This window comes from Marmota monax, unplaced genomic scaffold (assembly GCF_021218885.2).
Source record: "Marmota monax isolate L192 unplaced genomic scaffold, Marmota_monax_Labrador192_F-V1.1 WCK01_AAM20220418_F8-fsc00024, whole genome shotgun sequence".
Lineage (NCBI taxonomy): Eukaryota > Metazoa > Chordata > Mammalia > Rodentia > Sciuridae > Marmota > Marmota monax.
Window position 1 is genome coordinate 17,165,340 of NW_026695224.1, and position 24,661 is coordinate 17,190,000.

At 37.4% G+C, this 24,661-nt stretch overlaps 1 protein-coding gene across 3 annotated transcripts in view; it reads right to left on the reverse strand.

Annotated features, from left to right (window-relative positions):
• Positions 1 to 351: 351 nt before the first annotated feature.
• The window catches only part of Cdh11 (cadherin 11), a 147,624-nt gene continuing 123,314 nt past the window's right edge, over positions 352 to 24,661 (reverse strand). For all 3 annotated transcript variants that reach the window (XM_046434872.2, XM_046434871.2, XM_058575786.1), the window contains 5 exons: positions 20,918 to 21,054; positions 19,993 to 20,126; positions 19,631 to 19,748; positions 3,958 to 4,209; positions 352 to 1,692 (listed from right to left, as the gene is read on the reverse strand). In XM_046434872.2, the coding sequence (XP_046290828.1) occupies positions 1,196 to 1,692; positions 3,958 to 4,209; positions 19,631 to 19,748; positions 19,993 to 20,126; positions 20,918 to 21,054 (1,138 nt within the window). In that variant the 3' untranslated portion in view covers positions 352 to 1,195. The remainder of the gene's footprint in view (positions 1,693 to 3,957; positions 4,210 to 19,630; positions 19,749 to 19,992; positions 20,127 to 20,917; positions 21,055 to 24,661) is intronic.

Genomic DNA, 24,661 nt, shown 5'->3' on the forward strand with positions numbered 1-24,661 from the left:
CAAAATCGTAGAATGATCTAGATCTTTAGCATCTTCCTTTCTTAAAAGATGTGTGTGAAGAGAAGCAGGAAGGCTAATGCCAAGAATTGTACAAAAAAAAGAAATATATATATATATGTATATATATATATATATATATGTATATATATATATATGCTTTACATGATCTTACAGAATTTTGCCCCCCAAAAAAAACATTTGCAAAACATATTTGACTTTAAATAAACAGTAAAAGCAGCAGACTACAACAGATAATAAATAGGGTTATTAAAAGATCACAATTAAATTAGAAATATAAATGGATCATTAGAAATCCTTAATTTCTTTCAATGTTAAGAATCAAACCCAGAATTAAAAAAGAATCTTTTTTTTTATTTCAAAGGTTGCTTCTTATATCGAAGCTCATATTAAAGCAACAGTACAATGTTCATAAAATATAAGTGTGATGCTGTAACATTTTCTTACATGTCAGAATACTGATATTTGTATGTATACTAAAATAAGAACTTTAAAATTGTACAAATAGATACATTAAAAATGACATAGAAATAGGGCGCTTCTCACTGAAACAAGACAGTTATATCTGGCACGTATTAGTTTAAGATGAAAGTAGAAGCGAAAAGATTTACAAGAATCAGCAGTAACAAGATTGATGCTCAAGAGACATAATTGTACATTGTATTGTACATACATTGTATGGGTTTAAGCTGGCTGAATATTATATATTTCAAGTTTAAAAATGCACTACATAGAGAGTGTCCATAGTTTAAGGCGAAATTACAACTCAGAACTGTTGTCCTTTGAAATTTTGTGGAAGCTTCTTTGACAATTAAAAAAAGAAGAAGAAGAAGAAGAAGACTTGGATGTTCATAACACATAAACAATTTCCCTTCATTGTAAGTTCACCGTTAGACTTCTTCACTTAAATATTTTGTATGCCAAGTGGTTTTTCTCTAGCGAAGTTGATAAACAACCTCAATATTTGCCTTTTTGTGTGTGTGTGTGGGAAAAGGTACTTCACAGTATTTACCACTTTGATGTCCTTGCAGTTTTATTAAACGTATCCTCTCTGTAAAACTTTGCTTGTTTTAAATGAGCCTTTCCTTGATTTTTTAAAAAAATACCTGTTTACACATCTTCTAGATTCTTGAGAACGCCAGACACAGTTCTTAAGGCCAAATTTGTATTGTTATTGTTAAGAATCTTCATCAAAAGTGTCTTTGGAACCATACAAGTCCGCTAGTTTCTTAAAACGAGGTCCCCAGTTCTGTAGATAGTCATAGTCCAAGTCCGAGTCGGTGGTGGCCGACTCTAAGGAGCTCAGGGACCCGGCCACCGAGCCCCTGCCTTCGTAACCATAGATTTGGATGGAGTCGTAAGGGGGTGCAGTGGGGTCGTTATCTGCCTCCTGTATTCTGGTGTTGATGAAGTCATCCACGTCCACGCTGTTGGGTGCTGGCCGGAGCCCAGGACGAGGCATGTACTGGTACTCGGGTTTGATGTCTTTGCGAGGGATAAATCCATTGATACCGTCGGGGTTCTGGAGGGTGGCGATGTCGAAGGCTTCAGTGTCTTCCTCCCCGCCCCCTTCATCATCATAGGTGATGATGTTCTCACGGACATCCTCCTCCTCAAAAACAATCAGGGGCTCTTTCTTTTGCCTTCTTAGGGTCACAAACAGCACTACGATGACTACAGGGAAAGAAGAAGAAGGTAAGTGTGGCGAAGCCCAGTTTCCCCAGATTCTTTTCCTAGTGTTTGTTTCCCAAGAACCTCAAGTAGGCCTGTGTTTCAGAACTGGAAGCCACAGAGGGAAGGAGAGCTTTGCCAGGAATCCCCAGACATGTGCAAAACTGACTTCTGCCTGGCTGTCTCTGCAAAGTGCAGCCATGAGAACATTATACCCAGTGGTTTGGCAGGTTGGCACTTTGGAAATTGGCAAATGGATGCTGCCACTATTTGGCAGCCATTTGCCTAAATATCAGAAAGATTCTAAATGTGCATTCTCTTAAAAGGGGTTAAGGGCCACTTTTGTTTTTGTAAAGAAGGGAGTTGCCATTCCCAACTTTAAGAGTGAGGACATTCAGAGAACTCAGGACCTACCTTCCTATAGGAGGTAAAAACTAGATACTTCCCAGAGTTCTGGGGATCGGCATTAACCCTACTCTATAATAATAACAAGAAACTATCACGAAGGTGAGAGGAGTGGACAGTTGTGAAGACCCCAGGAGAAAAATCTACTTTTTGAATATAAAAAAAAATAGTGTCATTTGAAACCCCAGATGAAGCAATCTTATCTCTTTCCTGGGAGAGGTATTCCATTCAGTCTGGACAACTGGGATGAATGAGCAGAGTCACTCATAAGGAAAACCTGGACACTGTTTTCTCCTGTAACCACTTCCTCTGTCCCTACACTCACCCCCACCAAAGGCTTCTGTAATGTTTTGGGGTTTTTTGGAAGACTCTCCTCAACACTCAGTAAGACTGAGAGGAAAGTTTGTAGCTCAATTTGACAAGGAGACTGAGAGCCCTTTGGGGGCTCTGTGACAGAGGATCAGAGACTGCAATTGCCTTGGACTCCGTGAGGTTCCCCGAGGTCTGTGCCTTTTACTGCAAGCACTTTTGCCCACCCAGATGGTTTTCACTTTCTTTGCTTGGCTGACACTTTTTGATCTTTCACCATGAAACATTTTCTGACATCCCATCCCGACATTACTCAGGGTTATTGGCATGGGCTCCATCCACCCACTGAATCCTGTTTTACTATCATTGAAACATTTATTACAGGTTTACACATCTGTCTCTCTCAGTATCAGTTCTTCAGGGATCCCTTTGATGGGAGTACCCCTTTCAGCTAGAAACTGCTTCTGTAGCTGCTATATCTATGACATCTTCCAGGAAGATGTGTCTGACTTTCTCAGGTGATGCAGGCACTTTCTACTCTGCGCCCACAGTACCTTTGTGTCATGTCTCTATCATAGCACTCATGTAGAACCTCTATTTAATCTGTCCATGAAAACCTTCCTTGATAGACCATGGACTCCTGCAGCATAGAGTTCTTGCATAATTCCCTTTGTGCCCGGGAACCTAAGATAGGTGGCCTGGTCTCCAGATAATACTCAACTATTATTAAACTTGATTTTCTAGCTATTTTCTACAGAATCAGCCCCCATTAATTCATTTAATGGAGAAAAACAACATCTTGGAAAAAGCATACGTTTGTTGTCAGATATCTTGGATTTGGAGTCTGATTCTGGTTCTCACTTAGTTCTGAGAGGTTGGAACAAATCATCTAATGTTCCTGAGGCCCATCAATGACAGAGGTATCATCTGCTCATTGGAGTTGATACAGAGTGGACCAGAGATGGAACACAACTACAGAAGTCAGGGGCCTAGCTCAGTTGGCAATCTGCAGTAAAGCACCCATGAGCTGAGGAAGCATGTGCACAGGCATTGTGAAGAATGATGACAGCTAGCTGACCTGCTTTCCTTTCCTAGAGTCCTTCACACACTGTCATTTTTCTCATAATGGCCCTTCCTGCCCCCTTTGTCCCTAACCCTTCTTTCTCCTGTGAGGCAAGACTCTTGCACATACAGCAAGTCACTGCCTAAACCCCTCATATGCAAAACCCTCTCTGATGTCTCTCTAGCACGCACATCGCTTTTGCTACCCAGTCTTGTGATACGCACCCAGCAAGATGCTCATCACAACTTTCTTTCCACTCTATCAATGTGCTTGTTTAACTTCATGCTCTGCTACTATCCCATGAAACTCAGGAGAGCTGACACCCACGCCCCTCCAATTTTTTTTTTTTTATTTTTTATTTTGCTTAAGCTGTGTCCACAGTACACAGCATGGACATGGTAATCAGCCAGGTCTTGAGAAACACAAGTTTCAAGGATGTGTTTTCAAGGATGTGGATCTGACTGTGGCAGCCAACCAGGAAAATCCCTTACCCAGGAGAATAACGATGCAGGCAAGGATGGCGATGAGTGCCCCTGTGCTCAGGCCGGCATTCAGGATGTAGGCTTCCGCATTACAGGAGAGCAGCGCCCCGTTCACGTCGCACCCACAGACTTTGATGGTGAGGGTGTTGGTGCTGCTCATGGGCGGGATCCCCCCATCACTGATCACTATGGGCAGGAGGTATAGATCCTGCTTCTGCCGACTGAAGCCTCCACGCCGGGCATACACTCCTGCCGTGTTATCTGTTGGAAGAGGGGAGGCAAGGTGTGCTTTCGTATCAAGACCATTCCAATCACCGTTGCATTCAGCTTGCAAAATTGGAAAGCACTCTTGTCATCACAAAGGTTAACAACCAGAATACTCCCACTTGTTCGTTAATCTAAGCATCTACAGAGATTGCTGTCATTTGGCACGGTAGGAATACAGACGAATCTCTCTGTATTTTGGAAAGAAACTCAGAAGGTGGCTCCTTTGGATTTGGTCTATACCAAACTCTTTCATTGGCAAGAAAACCACACCTTTTGGGGTTGGGTGTTGTCCCCGTTTATCAGACACAACACAAAAGCCTGAGGTTCAACTACATATTTCTTGTTAGCATAGCTTGTAGTTAAATATTTAAGTGAGTGTGAGAGCTAACAAACAAAAAAAGCTTCTTTCTTATGCTTACTTTTTTTTTTTACTTCATATAAAACAGTTTGTCAATTTGTGTGTGTGTGTTTTAAAAAAATTCTAACTCTACCCTCAAAACTTCCCCAAATTGTAGACCCACTCATAAGTCCCAAAGGATAACCTCTTTATAAAAGGGGAGATATTTTATAAACCTTAAGGCAGATTTGGAGCTTCTCTGAAATGCAAACATAATAAGCCACCTGTTTAACAGCTCCACCCTCTCTGCTTAAAAAAGATTGTTTTCTCTGGGATCCACATAACACAGCCCACCCTTACAAGTGGACCATGGGCTACTTCCTTTGTCTAGACTTTACCTTGCCTTCCAGGTTCATGTCCTGCCTCTTTCTACAGGAGCCAGTTCAGACCCACCTGGAGAACTCACTTCTGGCTTCCCAGAATGCTTTTCCATGTGCCTGGTCTTTTCAGCCATTGCTCTCTTGCCCCTCAAAACTGTTCATTTTATGATGAGAGATGAACTTCTCAGGACTCAAAATCAACTTTCAAAGTTATCTTTTCAAGGAGGCCCTCCTAGGCCTCTCCATCTCCTTTGGGTCTCACCACACTGTATATTCCTACAGAAATAGGTACCCTACTCTTCCACCATGATTTATTTGTTGACATAACCTCTTTGACTTCAATGAGACTATGAACATCTGGAGAACAGAAGATTTTTATCTGATTCATCTCAGGCTCTCCAGTGACAGAAACACAGCAGACAATAAATATTTCTTGAACAAATGTGTTCTGGGAAGAATTTCACCCAAATTCCAGATGTTGGCTTTCATAAGTTGCTCAATCTTTTGTAACCTATGATCCCAAAGTACTTCTTCATATTTTTTTTCTACCAACAAAAATATTTTTCCAGAATAGGTTTTCTGGAGGGAAAGGACTGGTATTATAAAATAGTAGAAAATTTTAATGCACTTTATCAAATTATACACACACACACACACACACACACACACTGATCTCTAATGTGGACTGCCTGTTAGAGCAACATGAATTCTATGACCAACATCCTGGCCCAAAATTTGGAAGAATTTAAATAGGTTGACAGTACTATAAATTTGCTATGATTTAAAGACTCTTAAAATTAAATTAAAGTCAGGTGTGGTGGCACATGCTTGTTATCCCAGTGGCTCTGGAGGCTGAAGCAAGAGAATCATGAATTCAAAGCCAACTTCACAAAAGTGAAGTTTTAAGCAACTCAGTAAGAACCTGTCTCTAAATAAAATTCAGAAATAGGGCTGGGGATGTGGATCAGTGGTTAAGCACTCCTGAGTTCAATTCCCTGACCCCCCCCCACCCCACCCCCCAAAAAAGAAAATTAAATTGATATATGTTAGGTTAAAGAAAATGTGATTCATACTGTGTGAGATAATATATGGTGGATTCACTCTTCTATAAGGTAAATAGACATTCCGAGTATTGCAGAAAATATGCCTGCATTCTCTGGCTTGATTCTCAACCCTTGACAGATTCTCAACCCTTCACTGCCAACACTGCAATCAAAACAAGGCAGAAGAGCACTCCCACCTTTCCGTATTTTCTAAATTTTGCATAATTGGCATATTTTGCTGTTCTCAGTGGAAAAAAATTACATGTACTGTGGAAAATTGTGAAAAAAAGAGAAAATTAACCAAGTAATATTTAGTCATCTGACTGTTCTTTTCCTGTCCTAGGCTATACCAATGACCCCTCACTTAGCCACTGAATTTAAACACCTATAATACAATATTTCAAAATTTTATTGTCTTATATTACATTGTTTTGTGTTCAAACAAGACTTTCAAAAAATAAAAGTTCTAATATTTTCCTCATTTTAATGACCTGAAATGTCCTGATACCATCATGAATAAAAACAAACATTAAATTTTTAAGAAGAAAAAGAAATTAATTAAATTGCTCGGTCACATATAACTCTGATATGGATGATGTCCCCAGTAGATCATTTACTTGGATTTCAATTAGGTCCTACTCTGTTACCCTTGGTGTTATGGTTGAAGGGAAAGTGGGTAGGGTGTTTTTGTTTTTAATCAATCTGTGGAAGCCATAATTTAAAACCTATTCTTCAATGAGCCATCCCTGCAATATGCACCCTAGATCCCAGCAGGCGGGCTTGCACATGAAAGTAATTGAAACTCAAACACTAATGGAAAACATAGATCTGAGAACACCACCAGCATGTGAATTCAAGATGTTTCATGTTTAGAACAGCTGAGTCCTCTCAGACACACTGAAACTGCCACATAAAAGCTTATCAAAGTACCCAGGGAAATGAACCATCTACAGTCTATGAAGGAAAGTTCAGTAGAAACTCAAAAACTTTGGGTAAAAAAAAAAAAAAAAAAAAAAAAAAAAAACATATCTTCTAGTAAAACATATTTTTACATATAGATTTTAAGATCAATTCAGGAGATGGGAAAGAAATGCTCAGAAAGTCTCCTGTAGACATACTCAGTATGTGCTTTAGGATGAGTCATTTGTTTTCCCATCCAGAACCTCATTTGCTTATCTTTAAAATAAGAAGGCCAATTCATATCAAGCATGTCTCCTAGGGTGGTTACTGGAACTAGATAATGTAATAAGAGCCAGTGATGTTCCTCTGAACTGTGCTTCCAGAGGGCTCAGGGAATACTTCAGTCAGAAAACTGAAAACCCAGTATTGAGACCCTTTAGCCCTGGGGACTAGTAAAGTGTGTACAATAGATAAGAGACTTATTGACCAATCTAGCTTGACATTTAGGTGGTCTGTGTGCATACCCTGTTTTCCCCTGTTGCCCTGTGGCCTAGGATCCTATTTTTTTTTTTGTGGTCCACTCTGAATACTGATCAAAAATATCCACTATAGTCAAGAACAATGGAAAATCATATTCAGGCACACAAGTGGACAAAAATAAATTGACAATAAACACCTCTTCTGGAAATCACTTTTGTAATTTAAGTTTGACTATGGATTCTCTCTCATATAAATTATTATAAGTAGCCAGCCACTTCCTGTTTTTGACAGGGTTCTGCTACTGTGGGATAGCCTCATGGCTGAGGTTTATGGGTGACCCAAGGGTAAAAAGAGGTTCCATGAGGACACATTAACAGAAAATTGACAGAGTGGCTCCTTGGTTAATATGATGAGCCAGGAAAAGACTGATATCTTTTTTTTTTTTTTTTAAGACTGATATCTTGTCAATTAAAAAATTTCCAAGAGATTTCTCAGATCTTTCTCCTATCTCTATAAAACCTCTAATGAGCAAAACACTTAGACTGGGGGAGGAGGTCATACAGAGCTGGGTGTGCATCTTGAATCTTCTATATATTAATTGCCTGACTTTAGACATATTAACATCCTGAGTTTCTGTATTCTCATCTGTGCAACTAATAATTTTTAGGATTAAATTTGTTACCATTCATAAATGCACTTAGCACTGTGCCAGCCTGTTGGAGATGCTCAGGAAATAATAAATTCTTTTCTGGAAGCTCTTCTCTTTGAGCAGTAGACTAATGAGGAAGAGAAACTTATTGGCAAGGAGAGGAAAGTGGATTCTTGGAAATGTCATCCCAGCTTTGAATGCGATTGCCTACACAGAAGAGCTCATCATCCAGAGGTAAGAAAATAGTTCACACTCTTCAGTCTTTGGCAATACGTTGCCCATGCTAAGAAAGTTCTTTTCAAGCACCTCCGTTTTTCATCTTGATACCCAGTGTTCTCATTCTTGGACACAGATATGTAACCTCTTCCATTTCTTCCCCACTTGGATACAAACTTGCAAATGGTGCCATTAATTACTGGAATATGTCATGCACAAATTGTGGTGTTCCTATTCATGGAAAAATAAATTCAGTTTTCAAAATCTTTATATCTAAAACCTGGACTCCTAATCATGTGTTGTTTTTACCCGTACACTTTCTCATTATGCTGACAAAATGCAAAGGTTCTGATAATGATGGTCTCCATAGCATCAGTTTGGGAATGCAAATATGAGGGTTATGATGATGATGTGACCCAACGGAGGGACATAAAATTTGACACTAAAAGAGAAAATTATGATGGAGAAACACACCTTAATAGGTGGAAGCCATTGGGTGTCAGTCTTGCAATAGCCAAAGAAAGAAATTAGGAGCATAGGAAAATAGGCAATATAACAACATAGTTCCTGTATGTTAAAAACTGAAAGGAAGGAAGCAATGCAGCAAAGGACTAGAACATTCTACCTTCACCATGACGTCAGAAGAGAGGCTCCCTGGGTGACTAAAGCCCTTAAGCTCTTAGGACAGTCTTTCCTGCTACCCCTTGCCCCTTGTCCCCCTCCCTTCTGAAGGTAAAGACACCTCGCCCTTGCTTGACCTCATCAGTGATCTTTTAGTCTATGAATCAAGGTCATGAGTGCCACGAGGCTGAGCCATGTTTCTAGGCTATTAAATTGGGAAAATCTAGGTCAAGTCTTGGTCCCAGGGAAGTATTCTGTTTATTTTTGACCCAGATCCACCTGCTCTATCACTGCAGTACAAACCTAAGAGACAAAATCGATCTGCCTACTGAAATAAATAAATAAATAGATAGATAGATAAATAAATAAATAAAATTCCCTGTGCTTGAAGACAGGTAGCTATCCCAGTCATGGGCAGAATAATGAATATGCAATGACTTTCCTCTGGGCCCACTCCACTTTCCCTAGGAATGTGACAACAGCTCTATAAAGGCAATGAAAAAAAAAGCATATATAAGCATACATGTGAAATACACACACACACACACACACACACACATATGCAATCCCAAAAGTCTTCATGAATTCTTAAATAATTTCAGAATACATGGTACACCATTACAAAGGGCATCATTTGAAAGAATCATTTAGATTTATTTTATATTGATTGAAATAAGTGAATCTTAATTTGTTTTTTAGTTTCTTAGTTCAGTCAGTGTTTGCCATCTTAGATCAGAAATAACAAACATTTCAAATAGTATTTTAAAGTGTATAGCATGTATACGTACATTGTCACTATTGCTCATAGAATAACTTACAAGCTTGTGTGCACATCCTTGTTCTCTTGCCTTTCTGAATGCCCTGGGGATGTCTCCCAATGTGCAGTAACTGTACATACTGAACGTTTCACAGCTCCCAGTGATGATTTGATGGTCTGTCTTCTCCACCAGGCAGTATGTTCTTTAAGTGCAGGGAGCTCGTCTCACTCATCTGTTCACTGATCTCTGTGCATTTAGTGGTGTTGTGTGTGTTGGCAGGATGAATGGCTGAACGCTATTCTTTTCAATACATCTCAAATCAATCTGGCTTTTCCTACAGCCACATTGTACTGATTCATTATCTTGCAGTCAATTTTCAGTCTGTATCTTTTCTCATTCCTCACTTTGGGACCCAACTTGATGAATGCTGCCTATATCGTAAGACTATTGCTCCTGATAAATATCCTCATATTTTTATCTTATTATTCTTTTCTTATTATTTAGATTGAGTTAGATTCAACTACACAACATTTATTGAGCTTCTAATATGGACAAACACTCTTCATTGTTCCTTTCATACCAACCCCAAATATTTTTAATATTATTAAACTTCATTGTTCCTTTCATACTAACCCCAAATATTTTAAATATTATTAATATTAGTAAATATTCTTAACCCCAAATATTTCTCAAATTATGTGCAGAAAATGTAACTATACTTAATTGCGTAGAAAAGAAAACTGAGAAGCAAAGAAGAAGCAATTCAGACAAAAATATGGAAAATACAAACAAAATTGGATTTAAACTTTTGTAGATTTAACTATACTTTACTTGCATGTTGCTGATGTCAGAATATTGATATTATTGAATGTCAATTAAGCTAGTGCCTTTTTATCAAGTTTCTCCAACATGGCTGGTTAATTAGGTGAATTTCATCATAGCCTATAGCTAGACAAAGAGAGACTCCATTTCTAGATAAAAGACCAGCTCTTAGAAATCTAATAATTTTGTAGTGGAGAAACCCACAAAGAATCAATATACTCATTTATGTTCCTACAACATTTCTAAAAACATACATACACACACTTTAGAAACAAACCAATATGCAAAAGGCAAAAATAAATCTGTTATTTTCCCAATAGTATGAAATGAAGAAAATGCTATCATGAAGTGAAATCGATAAGAGCTGAGCCTTAAAACACTAATGAAAAGTATTATTTGATCTGAAACTCTGATGGATAAAATGTCTGCCAGCTGAATCAAGAAGTTACAGAGTACGGAGGGAGAAAGTGATTATGTCATGGGATCTGTGAAATGAGAAGTAGATTCCACTATACTAAGTACAAAAAAGAATACACAGTAGGCAGAACTTCTCATGTGCATTCGTGAAATTCAAGCACGTGTGTATGACACAGAATCGTGTATTGTTTGTTGGCATTGATCATGTTTTCATTGCAATAAAGTTAATAAAAGTTAGCCAAGTTAAGCACTAAGGAGAACTTGGAAAGAATATCTGATCTACATCTGATCTACCAAGAAGACCTATTTTTTCGTTTGTTAAGATGAGGAGGGAGTAGGACACAGATAAACCATGTTTTGTGTAGAAAAACTGCAGTCATAGATTTCATGCATGAAAGAAACATAATTATTTACAGAAGTGAAAATGGCAGGACATTAAAAGACATCTGCCATTTTGATCTGCCAGCAGCACAACTTCCATATTGGAGCAATTAAGGGGGAAAAATATATTCCACAAAAATCTGCTTAGCTATCTTTAAACTATAAAAGTGAAAAAAAAAATCAGAAGTATATTTGGTGCTGCTCATAAAAGAGAAATGTCCTTAGTTTAGGGAAAAATGAAAAGAAAAGAATTATTCAAGGAAAACCCAACTTGATGAGATTACTCAGCCAACCCTATTTTTCATGCAAACGTTTTTGGGATTTGGGGTTGTTGTTTTTTTCTTTTGTTTTTTAAACAGTGAAAAATTCACTATGAATGTATCAGAGCTCATTTGATTCTGCATATTGATCCATTTTGGATTAGCATTATACTTGCAGATTAAATAAATGTAAAGATCATGTCTTCTTGGCTCCAAGCCTCAGGTGTTCAATATAACTTGTGTAAAAATAAGTGAATGAATGAATTGAATAATTGAGTAATGGGGCATGGGTAGCTTTAGAATATTTTAGTATTAAACAATACGTTCTCTTTCTTTAGCTTGAAACTTCTCTCATAATTGAATCATTTTTCCACAATAAGTAATCCCTGAAACTTCTGAAGACTATACACAAACATTACAAAGTGTTATCCACTCTTTCACTTTTTAGTTCACATTTTCAGTCACCCCACTTTTTTTAAGTGTTGGAATACTACCCTCACGAAGCTTATATTCTGTGGTAGACAAGAAAATGCATGATTAGAATATAGAGTGATCAGAAAAATAATAGAAGTCCATGCAGTGTTCTCAGAGCACAGAGGAGGAAGCATCCACAGTGACTGCAGCTGCCAGGCAAGGCTTCAAGAGACACCTACATCTATCATGAGGCTTAAAAAAGGAGGAACGTGTGGGGCAGGGAAGATACATTTCAGGTAGAGCCGAAGCAAGGACATGATTTGAAGTTTCTGCAGGTTAAGGTTTAAGACAGCAAGAGAAGGAGATGATGGAGCAAAGCACACAGTGCAAAGTGCACATGATCATAGAATATGTTCCTCCCTGAGCTATGAAGTTTCAGCTAAGTCCATGAGAAGAGGTAAGACAGAGAAGAAGTTTAAAAAGAGACATTATCTGGTATGTTTATGGTGAAATAGAGAAAGGCTGAGTCAGACAGATGTATCTGGAGACCATCCTTTAGTCATAGCGCTGATGTGGATAATTCTTTCATAGGTACTTGCTATCGTTTAGATATGGAAAGTCCCCCAAAGGTCCATGTGATGTGATAAAAGAGTTTGGTCTTCAGACTGGCAATATTGGAAGCCATGGAACCTTTAAGATGGAGGGCCTAATAGGAAGAAGCTAAGTCAATGAGGGTGTGTCCTCAAGGGGAATGGTGGGATGCTGGTTTCTTCTCTCTCTTTTTGCTGGTCACCTCCAGTTTTGTTTCACCAGGTGATCCCCACCATGATGTATTGCCTCGCCACAGGCTCAATTGCCTCCAAAATGGTGAGTCAGAACAAGATTTTCCTTTTATTAAGTTTATTATCTCAGTCATTTTATTACAGTAATGGAATACACACTAACACACTACTGTCAAACTCAGTTAAGTTTTCACAATATAACTCACTTTGCTGGATAGGCTTTTGGAAACTCCCTGACTTGAGGGAATCTCTTATTCACTGCTGGAGCCCTACTCTTATGATATTTCCTGGCTCACAGAACATGAGAACAGCTCATCTTTCTATGATGATAAGATGATGAAAGGAGAGGATAAAGAGATTAGAATTTTTTTTTTTTTTTTTGGTACTTGGAATTGAACTTAGGGATGTTTTGCCACTGAGTTACATCTGCAGCCTTATTTATTTATTTATTTTCTTTTTTATTTTAAGACAGGATCTCATGGCATTGCTTAGGGCCTTGCTAAGTTCCTGAAGCTTGCCTCAAGCTTGCAATCCTCCTGCCTCAGCCTCCCTAGCCTCTGGGATTATAATCTTGCGACATCATGCCTAGTGGACATTGCTTTGTTTTGTTTTAAATAAATAAAAGCCACACTGATCCTCAATGTGAAAGAAACATTAGTGGTGGAAGTCAAATAAAACAGGAAGGGTACTTCAGAAGCAAGAATGCTTCTCTTTCAACTCATTGACTTGTTCCTGTGGTTGTTACAATAGGAAATCATTACCATCTTCTAAAATTTTCCTCCTCTACTACTCAAATGACAAAATAATGTTTTGTTGTTGTTGTTTCTTTGTTTTTTGAGCCACAGTCTCACTCCATTGCCCAGGTTGATCTCAAACTCCTTGAATCAGAAGGTCCTCCAGCCTCAGATTCCTGACTAGTTGGGAATAGAGGAGTTTGCCATCCTGCCTAGCTCAAAAACAACGTTCTGTTAACCAAGTATTCCCGGGATCCCATAAATCTGCAACTTCAGCCAGGTTGGCCTGTTGCCTAATATCTAGCCCTGGGTTCTAGAATCCCAAGATGTACTCCAATTGTGCACTTAGCATTTGGTATCTCAGTGCCTTTATCTATCAAAATAGAAGCTCAGTTCACAGATTAGGAGTGGTGATAACTGACAATTTTATAATAAAACAGTTTTGGGATTAATTATGTGTAAAATATTCAGTTATTACTATGAAAATTGTTCTTCTTTTACAGATGAAGAGCAAAGCTCTTAATTGCTAGGCCTTACTCTTTCCTCTATATTTTATCAAATAATCACTGTTTGCAACAGGGGTTTCGGAAATCAAAGTTGTGAGTTTCAGCATTAGAATATTTCAATTTAATTACTTTATCCAATCATGGATATGCTTATGTATGAGTGAAGTGAATGAGAGCAATGAGACAGGCTTTTGCAGGAAGGAATTAGGTTCATTTTGTTGTTATAAGATATTCAGACTATTCACAAAACAGTGTAATATAATTTCAAAGTGGACACATAATAAATTGTAAGTGTATATTTCAAACTTTAGGATAAACACTACTGTAAAAGGAAAAAAGAAAGGGTTAGAGGGAAGGAAGGAAGAAAGGAGGGATAAAGAACTGATAGCTAAGAAAGGGGTGAAATGGAATCATAAAACAATCAACTGCAGCCTCAAAATCCAGAAAAAGAAAAAAAGTATAACTAAAGATTCCACTTCTTGACAGCATCCAAAATATGACTAGCTATAAATGGAATACACGAAATGCATAGAACAAAAATGAAGAAAGTAACAAAGTATTCCTGATGATAAAAAAAAAAAAAAAGAATTGATTCTATGAAAAGGCAGACCAGGTTTCTGGATGGAATGAATAATTTTAAACTTTTAGTTCTCCTTAAATTATCCATAAATTTAGGGCATATGCAATAAAATCCACAAACACACTAATCAAGCACCTGAAATGTAGTTTTAATTTATATCTGGAGGAACAGAGAAACCAAAATTTATAAAATAGTAATAAAATGGCAATAATGTAGAGAAAGCATTTGTCAGGTTTAAACATATATATATATATATATATATATATATATATATATATGTATGAAACCATTAAAGAAAAATAGGATCCCAGCACTAGAGTAAATAGACACAATGGGAAGATGAGAAAGTCGAAGAGAATTCTCATCATACATAATGTTGAAGACATAAGGATAGTGTTACATAGAACTTGGAAATGGCCAGTTATTTCATTAGTGGTATTTAGGAAGTAATTGACAAATGGGACACTGTATATTTTACATGAAATTTTTGAAATGAAAAATGTTAAAACTTTGTATAAAGAAGATGAAAAGTTAAATGATAACAGATTGGGTAAGAGAAGCCTTGCTAATATCAAGCAGAGAAAACCTGATACAAAAAGTATAGTGTCTATACTTAAGAATACAATATAATCAGAATTGAAATAACACTGAAGCATTGCAGAAATGATGCAATAGATTAAATAGCTAAGAGATTAATAGTAATGAAATATGAAGACTTAAAAATTAATTATTTATATATATATATATATATATATATATACAATTTAAGAACATGGGCAAGGGATAGGAATAATGCGCTAATAAGAGCAAAACAAGAAATGACCAATACTTATTAAAATCCTGCTTTTCTATTGATAAAAAGTGGAAGACAAAGTGTTATTATATTTAAATTATCAATTTGTCAATGATTAAAAATAATCACAATGTGTAGAATTCGTTAGTATATGAGAAAATAGGGCCTAACCTAATTTTCTAATGGTACTATAAAATGGCATAGTTTTTCTGATAATGCAATCTGTTCATTATCTATCAAAAGCATTTGATCTAGTAATTTGACTCTAGAATGCATCCTACAGGAATGATTAGATATCTGGCAAAGCTGTATGAAAACCATGTACTTATAATCCTCAACTGACATCATAATAGTGGAAGTTAGGAAGATAATTTGAAAGCATTGACTTTAATCTATTGATGTAGAAAAAAAATGTATATCACATACTTAATGGAAAAAAATGAAAATGCATTCTATAATTGCATTTCTTATAAAAAATCTGTGAAAGAGAAAGTCTGAAGGGTATATAAAATAGCAGTGATTATTTCTGAATAATATATTATGAACTTATTTTATTATTTCTTCATCTTATTTCTGCTTGTTTGTGCTTTCTAAGTTTCCCACAATATGTGTTAATTGTGTGATAGAAGAAAATTATAAATCTCTTTGCAAATATATTTTACTATAATTATTGTAGCTATGATTAATATGGAAATTGAAAGAGTTTGCCCTTTTCTGTTCACACTTTCCCTGGAATCCTATACTGATGAATTGAACTGCAGAAATTTCCGCTTTGATGATTGTTATCACTTGATTATTCGATAAACAAAGGATGCTGAAAAATAATGAAGTAGGAAAGGCATGTGCTTTATATTCATTTACATCATTTTAAGTGCACCAGTCAGACCCCTCCAAACACTCAAACTTAGTTTTTTTATTTATTGGCAGCATGACCTCAGGCAAATCACTGATCCTTCTGATGCCTCATTTGAAATTCAGATTAAAAATATACAGCATGGCCACCTTATGGGGCTGTTTGAAGAATCAGGTGAAATGAAACCTCTGAAAAAATTGTATAAGCCACTGAAGAGCTGGACAGATAAGATGAATTATTTTCCGTATTCTTCTCCCTTGTCCTTTTCTTATCCATTACACATTTCTTGTGTTTTTGCTGTTTTTTTTTTTTTTTGAAATGTCCTAAGCCTGATATCTTCAAAGGAAATGCATCTCAAAACCTGAGTGAGCTAGCTCTTCATCTGCCCAAACAGCATCGTTCCTGTTATTAATAGCCCAAGATGGACTTAAATGTTGGAGTCATCCAGCACTCACTCTATGGTTTTGCTGTCCACTGAGTGGGCTTTGAAGCTCAGACTGTAGAATGGGGTAAGATAAAATGGGAGAAAAAGCTTCTGTGTATCAAGATGGCTTTTCTGCTTCTATTTCTAAAGATGCGGAATGCTTATGTTGAGTTTAGGCACACACAATAGGGATTATTTACATGGCATAGTGGAAGTAAACAGTCAAGGAGAAAGTAACTTGATGCTTTTACTCAGCATGATAAAAACCATTATCTCATGTTTTCTATGGAAAACAGTCTCAGCCGAGAAATTTGGTAACTCAGTAGGCTATTAATAGGATGTGGAATGTGATTACTCCTTTTGGATTACTTCAATATGTAATTACTTTTAGGAGCTAGTAGCAAGAAACTCTATTAAATGATAATTATAGGACTGTATTTGCTTTAAGGTTCTGTAATAGCTCTAAACATGGGACTTTTCATTAACTGTTTGCCATAGTTAATAAAGTAATTTTTCTTAAAAAGTAGCAATTTCCTGTAAAAATGGTAGCTCAATATAGGATTAGTTCTTACAGGAGAGGGTGAGGGAGATGGATTGTGCCTTTGGTTGACCCATCCACAGCAATATGATCTTGAAAATATAAATGATACCCATAGAGTACTGTGACAAAGCAAAATACCTATAGCTCCTTAGAGAACAGTGCCTTAGTATAATGTTTACTGAGGTTAACAGCCACTAAACATGATTGCACGTAGAAAAGGAAAAAAATACAATAAATAAAAGACAGGGCAGGTGAACTAACTGGGTAAAGCTTAGAAAAGCCCACTCGTTGCAGGAGGTGTCCCCTGATAAACAGAAATATTGCTTGGAACAGAGAGCCAGGAATTAGACCTCAATTGTAAGCTGGGGATTATATCAATACACAGATAAAAATTTGACCGCAAATATTTGAGAAAGCAGATAATAAGAGTTGGGGGCATAACAAGCACATGTGCTCACCAGGGTTTTCTGGACAACTGAGTAAATCCCCTCACTTCTGATAAAACTGAATATGTTATGAAATATAGTGGTCTAAATATTTCTTCATCAGAAAACTGACATAAGCCGAAGCTGTAGCAATAGAGCAATCTGCCAACTCAGGTGCAAATGGGAACTAATTTGGGAAGATAGAAAATTCTGAGTGGAGGTAAGGGTTCATGAACACATAGAGAGATGCCTGCGTATCTTAGAGAGTCTTATGGAAACTTGATTTATGCCACTTGTCCAATTCAGATCACTACAGATGTATTAAATGCTCCCTACGTGCCAGAGTCTCCCTGTTTTGGAGAAGTTTATCATTGCAAAAGAAAATTCCTATATTACACACTTGCACCACCCAAAGCATGTATTCTCCTCATTGAGAACCACCCTTCCACCTCAGGGCTCTGGAATTCTCTCTTGAAAGGGTTCACCTTCACATTAACCAAAGCCTAAAAGAAAAATCCTATCTAAAGTACAAAATTAAAGAACGCCTAGTCATATTTCCATTTTGAAATGATGGGAATCATTTCTAAAGTGAATTACAGCCCGTTCTGTAAGGATTCTTTAAAGCACCTGTCTCCCTATAACTTCCTTCACACCTTGGGTCTCAAGAGCAAGTGCAATATAGTGAGCAAGGCACTGGAGAGAAGAGTCGCTGTCATAACACCTGGGACGTTTTGCCTCACAGTCTCATTTGCTATCTGCTTGATTTATAAGGCCTATAATTAAATGCTCAAGTCAGTTCGAGAAATAATAAAGTATGTCAAATCATATTCTCTCAAAATCCAAGTAACACCGGGAACATTTCTCTACATTAATCACCAGCACAGTAAGGTTAGGGCTGTAGCATCCAGCCTCTGAGTGTCTGGGTTTAAAACTCAGCTGTCTTCTATTTGGCTGATGGATTTGGGACGAAGTACTATCGTGGTTTACACGTGGTTTCCTCATGCGTAACCTGGGAATGGTGATAATAATGCTTGACTATGGAATTAAGAAAAAGAAGTGAGCAGAACACAGGAAGGGATGTGGCATGGTGCTTAGAACCCAGCTCCTGGAACTATGGCACTGATAATAGCAATGACAGTAATGAGGAAGGTAATCCCTACCTATTCTATGGCTTTGAGTACCTGGATGCCTATTCTTAGTCACTGGGAAAGCAGTCAACCTCTCACCTTAGACATGGCTAGCTCAGGGCTGATGAGAACGGGATTGTCTTTTGTTCCCAAGCGAAGTGCTGGCCTCTGTCTCCCTGTTTTCACACACCTGCCTTCTCATGGGTTTATATGGACAGGTTTTTACCAAGAAGAAATTTTCAGAGCAAAACAGGGTGGCTGAGTCAAGAAGCTTATTCTTTGTTCCTGGCTCTGTCACCAACCTTGTCTAAGGACTGCATCATTCTAGGCCAATACAAAAATAAAACAAAATTAAAAACTTAATATAAAAAGTCTACTTCTAATAATCAGAAAGTCTAGAACCTCCTTGACTAATAAATTTAGTAGCATGAGTTGTATTAAATTTTGTCATTTTTTTTTATTATTACAGACAGTATGTTTTGTGTCCTTCAGGCGACCATGCGTCAGTCACTTTTAGGTATCCAGCCACACTGCATTACCACTGTGTTTGGAGAGGAAGGCCTGTGCTTGAAAGATTATATTGCCTTACAAAGTTGAACTAATCTCCTTTAATGCTTTCCTTGATATCAATATTCATAAAGCCATGCTTCCCCAAAGGATTTATCAGCCTCTTAAAAAAAAAAAAGATAGACTTGTTTGCATATTGACCCTGTAAGCTTCCCCACTTGGTTAGCCCACTGCTTCATGAATATCAAAGCCAATACAAAAAAAAAGGAAAATAAAATTAGACTCACTTATTCATATGCATCAAATGAGCCCATGTGTCAAAATACAGGTGGCACTATTATTTCTTGTTTGTTCTTCAACAGGAAAGCATTATTAAGATTAGTGAAAATATTTGTGCTGTCCAATATAAAAGTCATTTGTTTCCCATTTCTACTTTTCTAAATGCATAGGAACCTTAGTACAAACCTCTGTTGTCTCTGACTGTGAAATTTGGATTGTGAATGATTTCAGGGGGGAGGCTGAAGATAAATCTTGGTCCATTGGCTGTGTCATCCTTGTCATCTGCACTAATTGTAACAATTGGCTGAAAGAGAAAGGTGGCCCATAAATAAATCATGATGACATTGGCACATCATTTATTCAAAAACTCCTGGCTGGCTAAAAAGCCGGGTTGAAATTACAGAATACAGCTTCAGAGCAACACTAGGTCTACAAACACTAGGTCCACTCCTTGAGCAGTGGGAGGTATCTCCAGGTGGTGCATTCAGAAATGAACTCTATCTCCAAAGGCATTGCCGATGGCCAGGGAAGAGGAAAAATGGCCTTACCTGATTGGAAAGTGGCTTGGTTTGATCACTTTCACAGATGAACCCTTCGTAAGGGGCAGCAAACTTGGGAGCATTATCATTGACATCAAGGACCCTAATGGCCACTGGAACTTTGGCTTCCTGATGCCGGTTGTCTGAAAGGAGAGAGAATGTAGATGATCAACAAATATCAGGTGGGGAAATATTGGTCCACGCTTAATGTGGGGAAAGAATAAGCTCAAGCCATCCTTTTGGGCGGTTCAGAGAAAGGCATTGTTGACACAAAACCAATCCAGAAGCTGAAAAGTACAAAATCAATGGAAAAAGGATGATGGGAAACCAATGCCGATATTCAAGCATTAAGAGCTAAACCACCTTTCCAATTCTGGCGACTCTGGTGCTGAGCTTTAATTCTAAAGTCTTATAATGGAGCCTGGTCTTCCCTGACAATAGTCTGCCATGATGACAGGGTCTCCAGAGCAGCATCAAAAGTGGGTAGGATTTTGTTGAAAATATATATTCTTGAGTCCCACTCCAGAGCTACTGAATCAGAGGCTCTAGGGATGGGGTTCAGAAATCTTTGTTATAATAAGCCATTCATAATCTATGAGTGAGGAGGGCTTGATGCATGATCAAGTTCAAGAACTACCGGTCTATATGTAAACAAAACCCCTCAAGTGTTGGCCGTTGTATTGAGTTTAATATGATGATCATGATTTTTAAATTGCTGTGGGCTTGCCAAGTCTGTACCCAAATCTGCCAAAAAAAAAAAAAAAAAATCTCTATTTGTCTGTGTTTTCCTAGAGAGATTACTGAAAATACATTTTAAAGAATATCTTCAATAAAAAAATGTCTATCTCAGCGATTTCATTTTCTAAAATATAGAGAGAGTCAGGAGGATTAATATTTGGTAAAGTGAAATCAAAACTGTTAGGAGAATACTTACGGATTTCTGCTGCAAAGACAGAGATGTTGAGCCAGGCAGTTTCTTCTCTATCCAGAGGTTTGGTAGTTTTAATAAAACCATCCTCTGGATTAATAGTGAAAAACCTGTCAAGGTCAGTATGACGATCAATGGAATACCTAAGCAGAATGCAAATGAGGCAATTAGACCAAGACATTCGGAGCAGCTTAATATTTGAATATTTTCACGATGCTATACTTAAAGCAACTTTTTCACGAATTGCTCAAGCTAGGTTTTCTTTTTAATCAAATTTACTTTTTGAACTTTGTACATGAATCTTTTATAGAAATCATTTTGCCGAGTTGGAATTCTTTATTCAGTACAATGAATGAAAGTGCTGTTTAGCATATTTGATTGAGAAGCATAATAACGTGTTGCATATTTCTACATATTTACTACAATCACCCACCATCTGAATATTTATGAAATTGCATTTGGGGAGTGAGTTTGCTTCATTCCCAACCTACTCAGAAAGTCACAAATGTATCAAACCTTTGCCAAATTTTTTCATATGAAATATTAAATAGTTTCAAGTTTATCTAAATTCACCATCAAAGATCATTTATAACCCTAAAACTCAGTTTTCTCCTTATTTAAAGAAAACTGCTATCTCTGTTTTGAGTGAATCTCTTTAGTTCATTTAGTTGTGGAGATGGGTAAGTAGCTTGGTTCTGAATTTTGAGGTACAATATTCAAATAGGGTTCGGCCCTTTACCTGAGGGCATTCTTCTCACATGGTATTGACTGCAGATTGTGCTGAACAGCAGGGCCAAAAGCTTTATCTACTTCTCTCCACTAGAACATTTTCTATTTTTCTAGCAAAAGGCAGACGAATTTCCAGAATATCATTGGGTCATATTTATGGCATGGTGAGATGAACAGTGGGGAAGAAGAGTAGCATTTATTAAGGTGAAGTGAGGTAAAAATAACTTGCCCAGGCTATTTGGAGTTGGCAAATATTGGGGCATTGGTTTCCACGGGTCTATTCAACTCCAAAGCCCCTTCCTCCCACTCCACCATACTAACTCCAAAATAGAGAAGAGGAAACAAGGGTTATGCTAATTCAGATGCATCCTGTACTTCACAATTGGACACGTTCCTGCTCTTAGAATTCTTAGTTGTATTTTTCTAAAATTTGTAAAATAGGAATACTGAAAGGCATCTGTTGATAGTCAAAAATCAAACTATATTAGAGGTAGCAAAGTGCATGGTATCAGAGTGTTTATTCTCCTAGATTTACAAAAATGGGACTTGTAAATGGTCTATGTCTAGTTCTAGAGGAGTCAATATTGGAGCCTAAATCTTCCAATCCCAGATCGTATTCTTTCCAGGAAGGAGGAATTACCCATCAGGCAACACTTCCTAGTTTACAAAACATGAGCTCATCCATGATGCCATTCGATTTCACAGCCTCCCATAAGAATGGAATGAGGAGTCCCCTTCCTCAGTGATGTAACATAATTTGCATGGTCACATATCTCACAGATATCAATAGGAGCTCAGTTACTGAGCTATCGGCAGGTAGCATCATGTTGAAAAATAATAGAAGACTATTTTCCTGCTATGAGGGAGCTTATTGTTTAGTTGACATGACCACACATGCACAGTAGAAGACAAAATTAATAAGTCAAGATATTGTTCTATAGAAGTTAAGGGAATGGGCTTTGGTTTTGCAAAGTCCTATAGATAATGTATGCTCCACTACACCTAAGCTGTATGAAATGGTATTATAAAAGTTACTTCAGATCTTTGAACTCAGCATGTTTATCTTTTAAACTGAAAAGTTAATAGTGCCTAGCCTTTATATTATGTAAGTATTAAATGAAATAATATTTAATATGCAATCTAGGTTCATATACAATAAGCAATGTAACTAACAATAGCTGCTATTGTTTATGTTATTGCTGTAACTGTTCCATTGAGTATATATCATAAAAGCTCTCAGACTTAGGAAGGTGATCTTCATGCTATAGGCAATGAAAAATCTTGAAAGACGTTTGAGCGTGGAAACAAATAAATAAAATCAGGTTATTTAGGTCATTAATAAGGCAAGTTAGGAAGATGATCTGAGAAGGGGAGAGTGGAGAGAAGAGCAGAAAAAAACTTAAGGATCTGATATAGTTTTTAAAGCATATAGGCAAAGAGAGTTAGGTATTGAGATGTCAGAAAGAGTGGAAAACTATGTGATTGAGAAAGTACCAGTAGGACTCAGAGGATACTGAGACACTTGTGGGAGGTTGGGAGAGTCCTAGAGAGTTTCAAGACTGAGTATCTGAGAGAGAAACATATTGGGCCACACAGAAAAAAAAATAGTTAATTATCAAGGAAAGGTTGGCATTCAACTCAGGGTATGCATTTCTCTGCAATGCTAAGAAAGCAAAGATTCAACTCTATGGAAGGGTGAAGTGCAATCACCTCTTTTTGATTTTCAACTATGTCACAGCAAGTAGGAGCTCAAAAGTTATTTTGAATGAATAAGTGAATCGGCAAAGGAAAGAGCAAGTGGGTGAAAAAGCACAGCAGACAGTGTAATAAATGCAGAATTAGAGCCAGAGAGAAAGATCTGCCTAGAGGCAAAGAATATGGAGCATCAATTCAATTCTGTAATAATGTGAGTGAAAACCCTATAGATGAGAGGACATAGGAAAAGGTCAAAGTCAAAAAACTGAGCCCTGCTGGGCACAGTGGGGCATGCCTGTGATCCCAGCAATAGAAAGGCGGAGGCAGGAGGATTGCAAGTTCAAGGCCAGTGTCAGTAACTTAGTGAGGCCCTAAGCAACTTAGTGAGAACTTGTCTCAAAATAACAAAATAGGGGCTGGGAATGTGGCTCAAGCAGTAGCGCACTTGCCTGGCATGTGCGGGGCGCTGGGTTCGATCCTCAGCACCACATAAAAATAAAATAAAGATGTTGTGTCCACCGAAAACTAAAAAAATAAATAAATATTTAAAAAATTACAAAATAAAAAGGGCTGGGAATATGGCTCAGTGATTAAGAGCCTATGAGTTCAATCCCAGGTATGAATGGATGAATGAATGAATGAATAAATGAATGAATGAATACTGAGCCTGAGGAAGCCTGAAAGGCCTGAAAAGTGATCGGAGACTAAAAATTATACAGGGTATGGTGTTATCTGAGGCATGTGCTAGTGAGTGCCAAGGAAGCTAAGGAGAAAGAATATTTCAGAAACAAAAATGAAATGCTAAACAAAAAAATGTGTCTAATGCTTTAGGGTGTTAATAAAAAGATTGGCAAAATGTCCAAGCAGAGAAGGGTCATAACTAAATGTCCAAGGTCACAAATTCTCTTAATGATGAACAGAATGATTCAGGAAATTAGGTAGTGAGGATAAGAGGCCTATAGATTTAAAAGCTTATTTCCTAATTTGGCAATTCTAAGAACAGGAACTCAAGCAGTGGGGAGGGGGATTGGCTCAAGTTCAATACTGAGCATCGATGGATAATTATAGACATGGAAATTGCCGACGGGCACAAAACAGCTACCATGGAAAACATGACCCAAATAGCCAATGGCAGATGTGGATCCTTGGAGTCAGTGAAGTGCAGAGGAAATGAGTAGCTGTTCCACATGCTTTTACATCATTAATCTTCTAAAAAGTTGCTAATGCACCTCAATATTCTAGGTCAAAGACAACTAATTCAAAATTCATGCCATGAACATTTTTAAAGTAGTTCAAAGGTGTTACAAGTGTCTCTAGTCATTATAT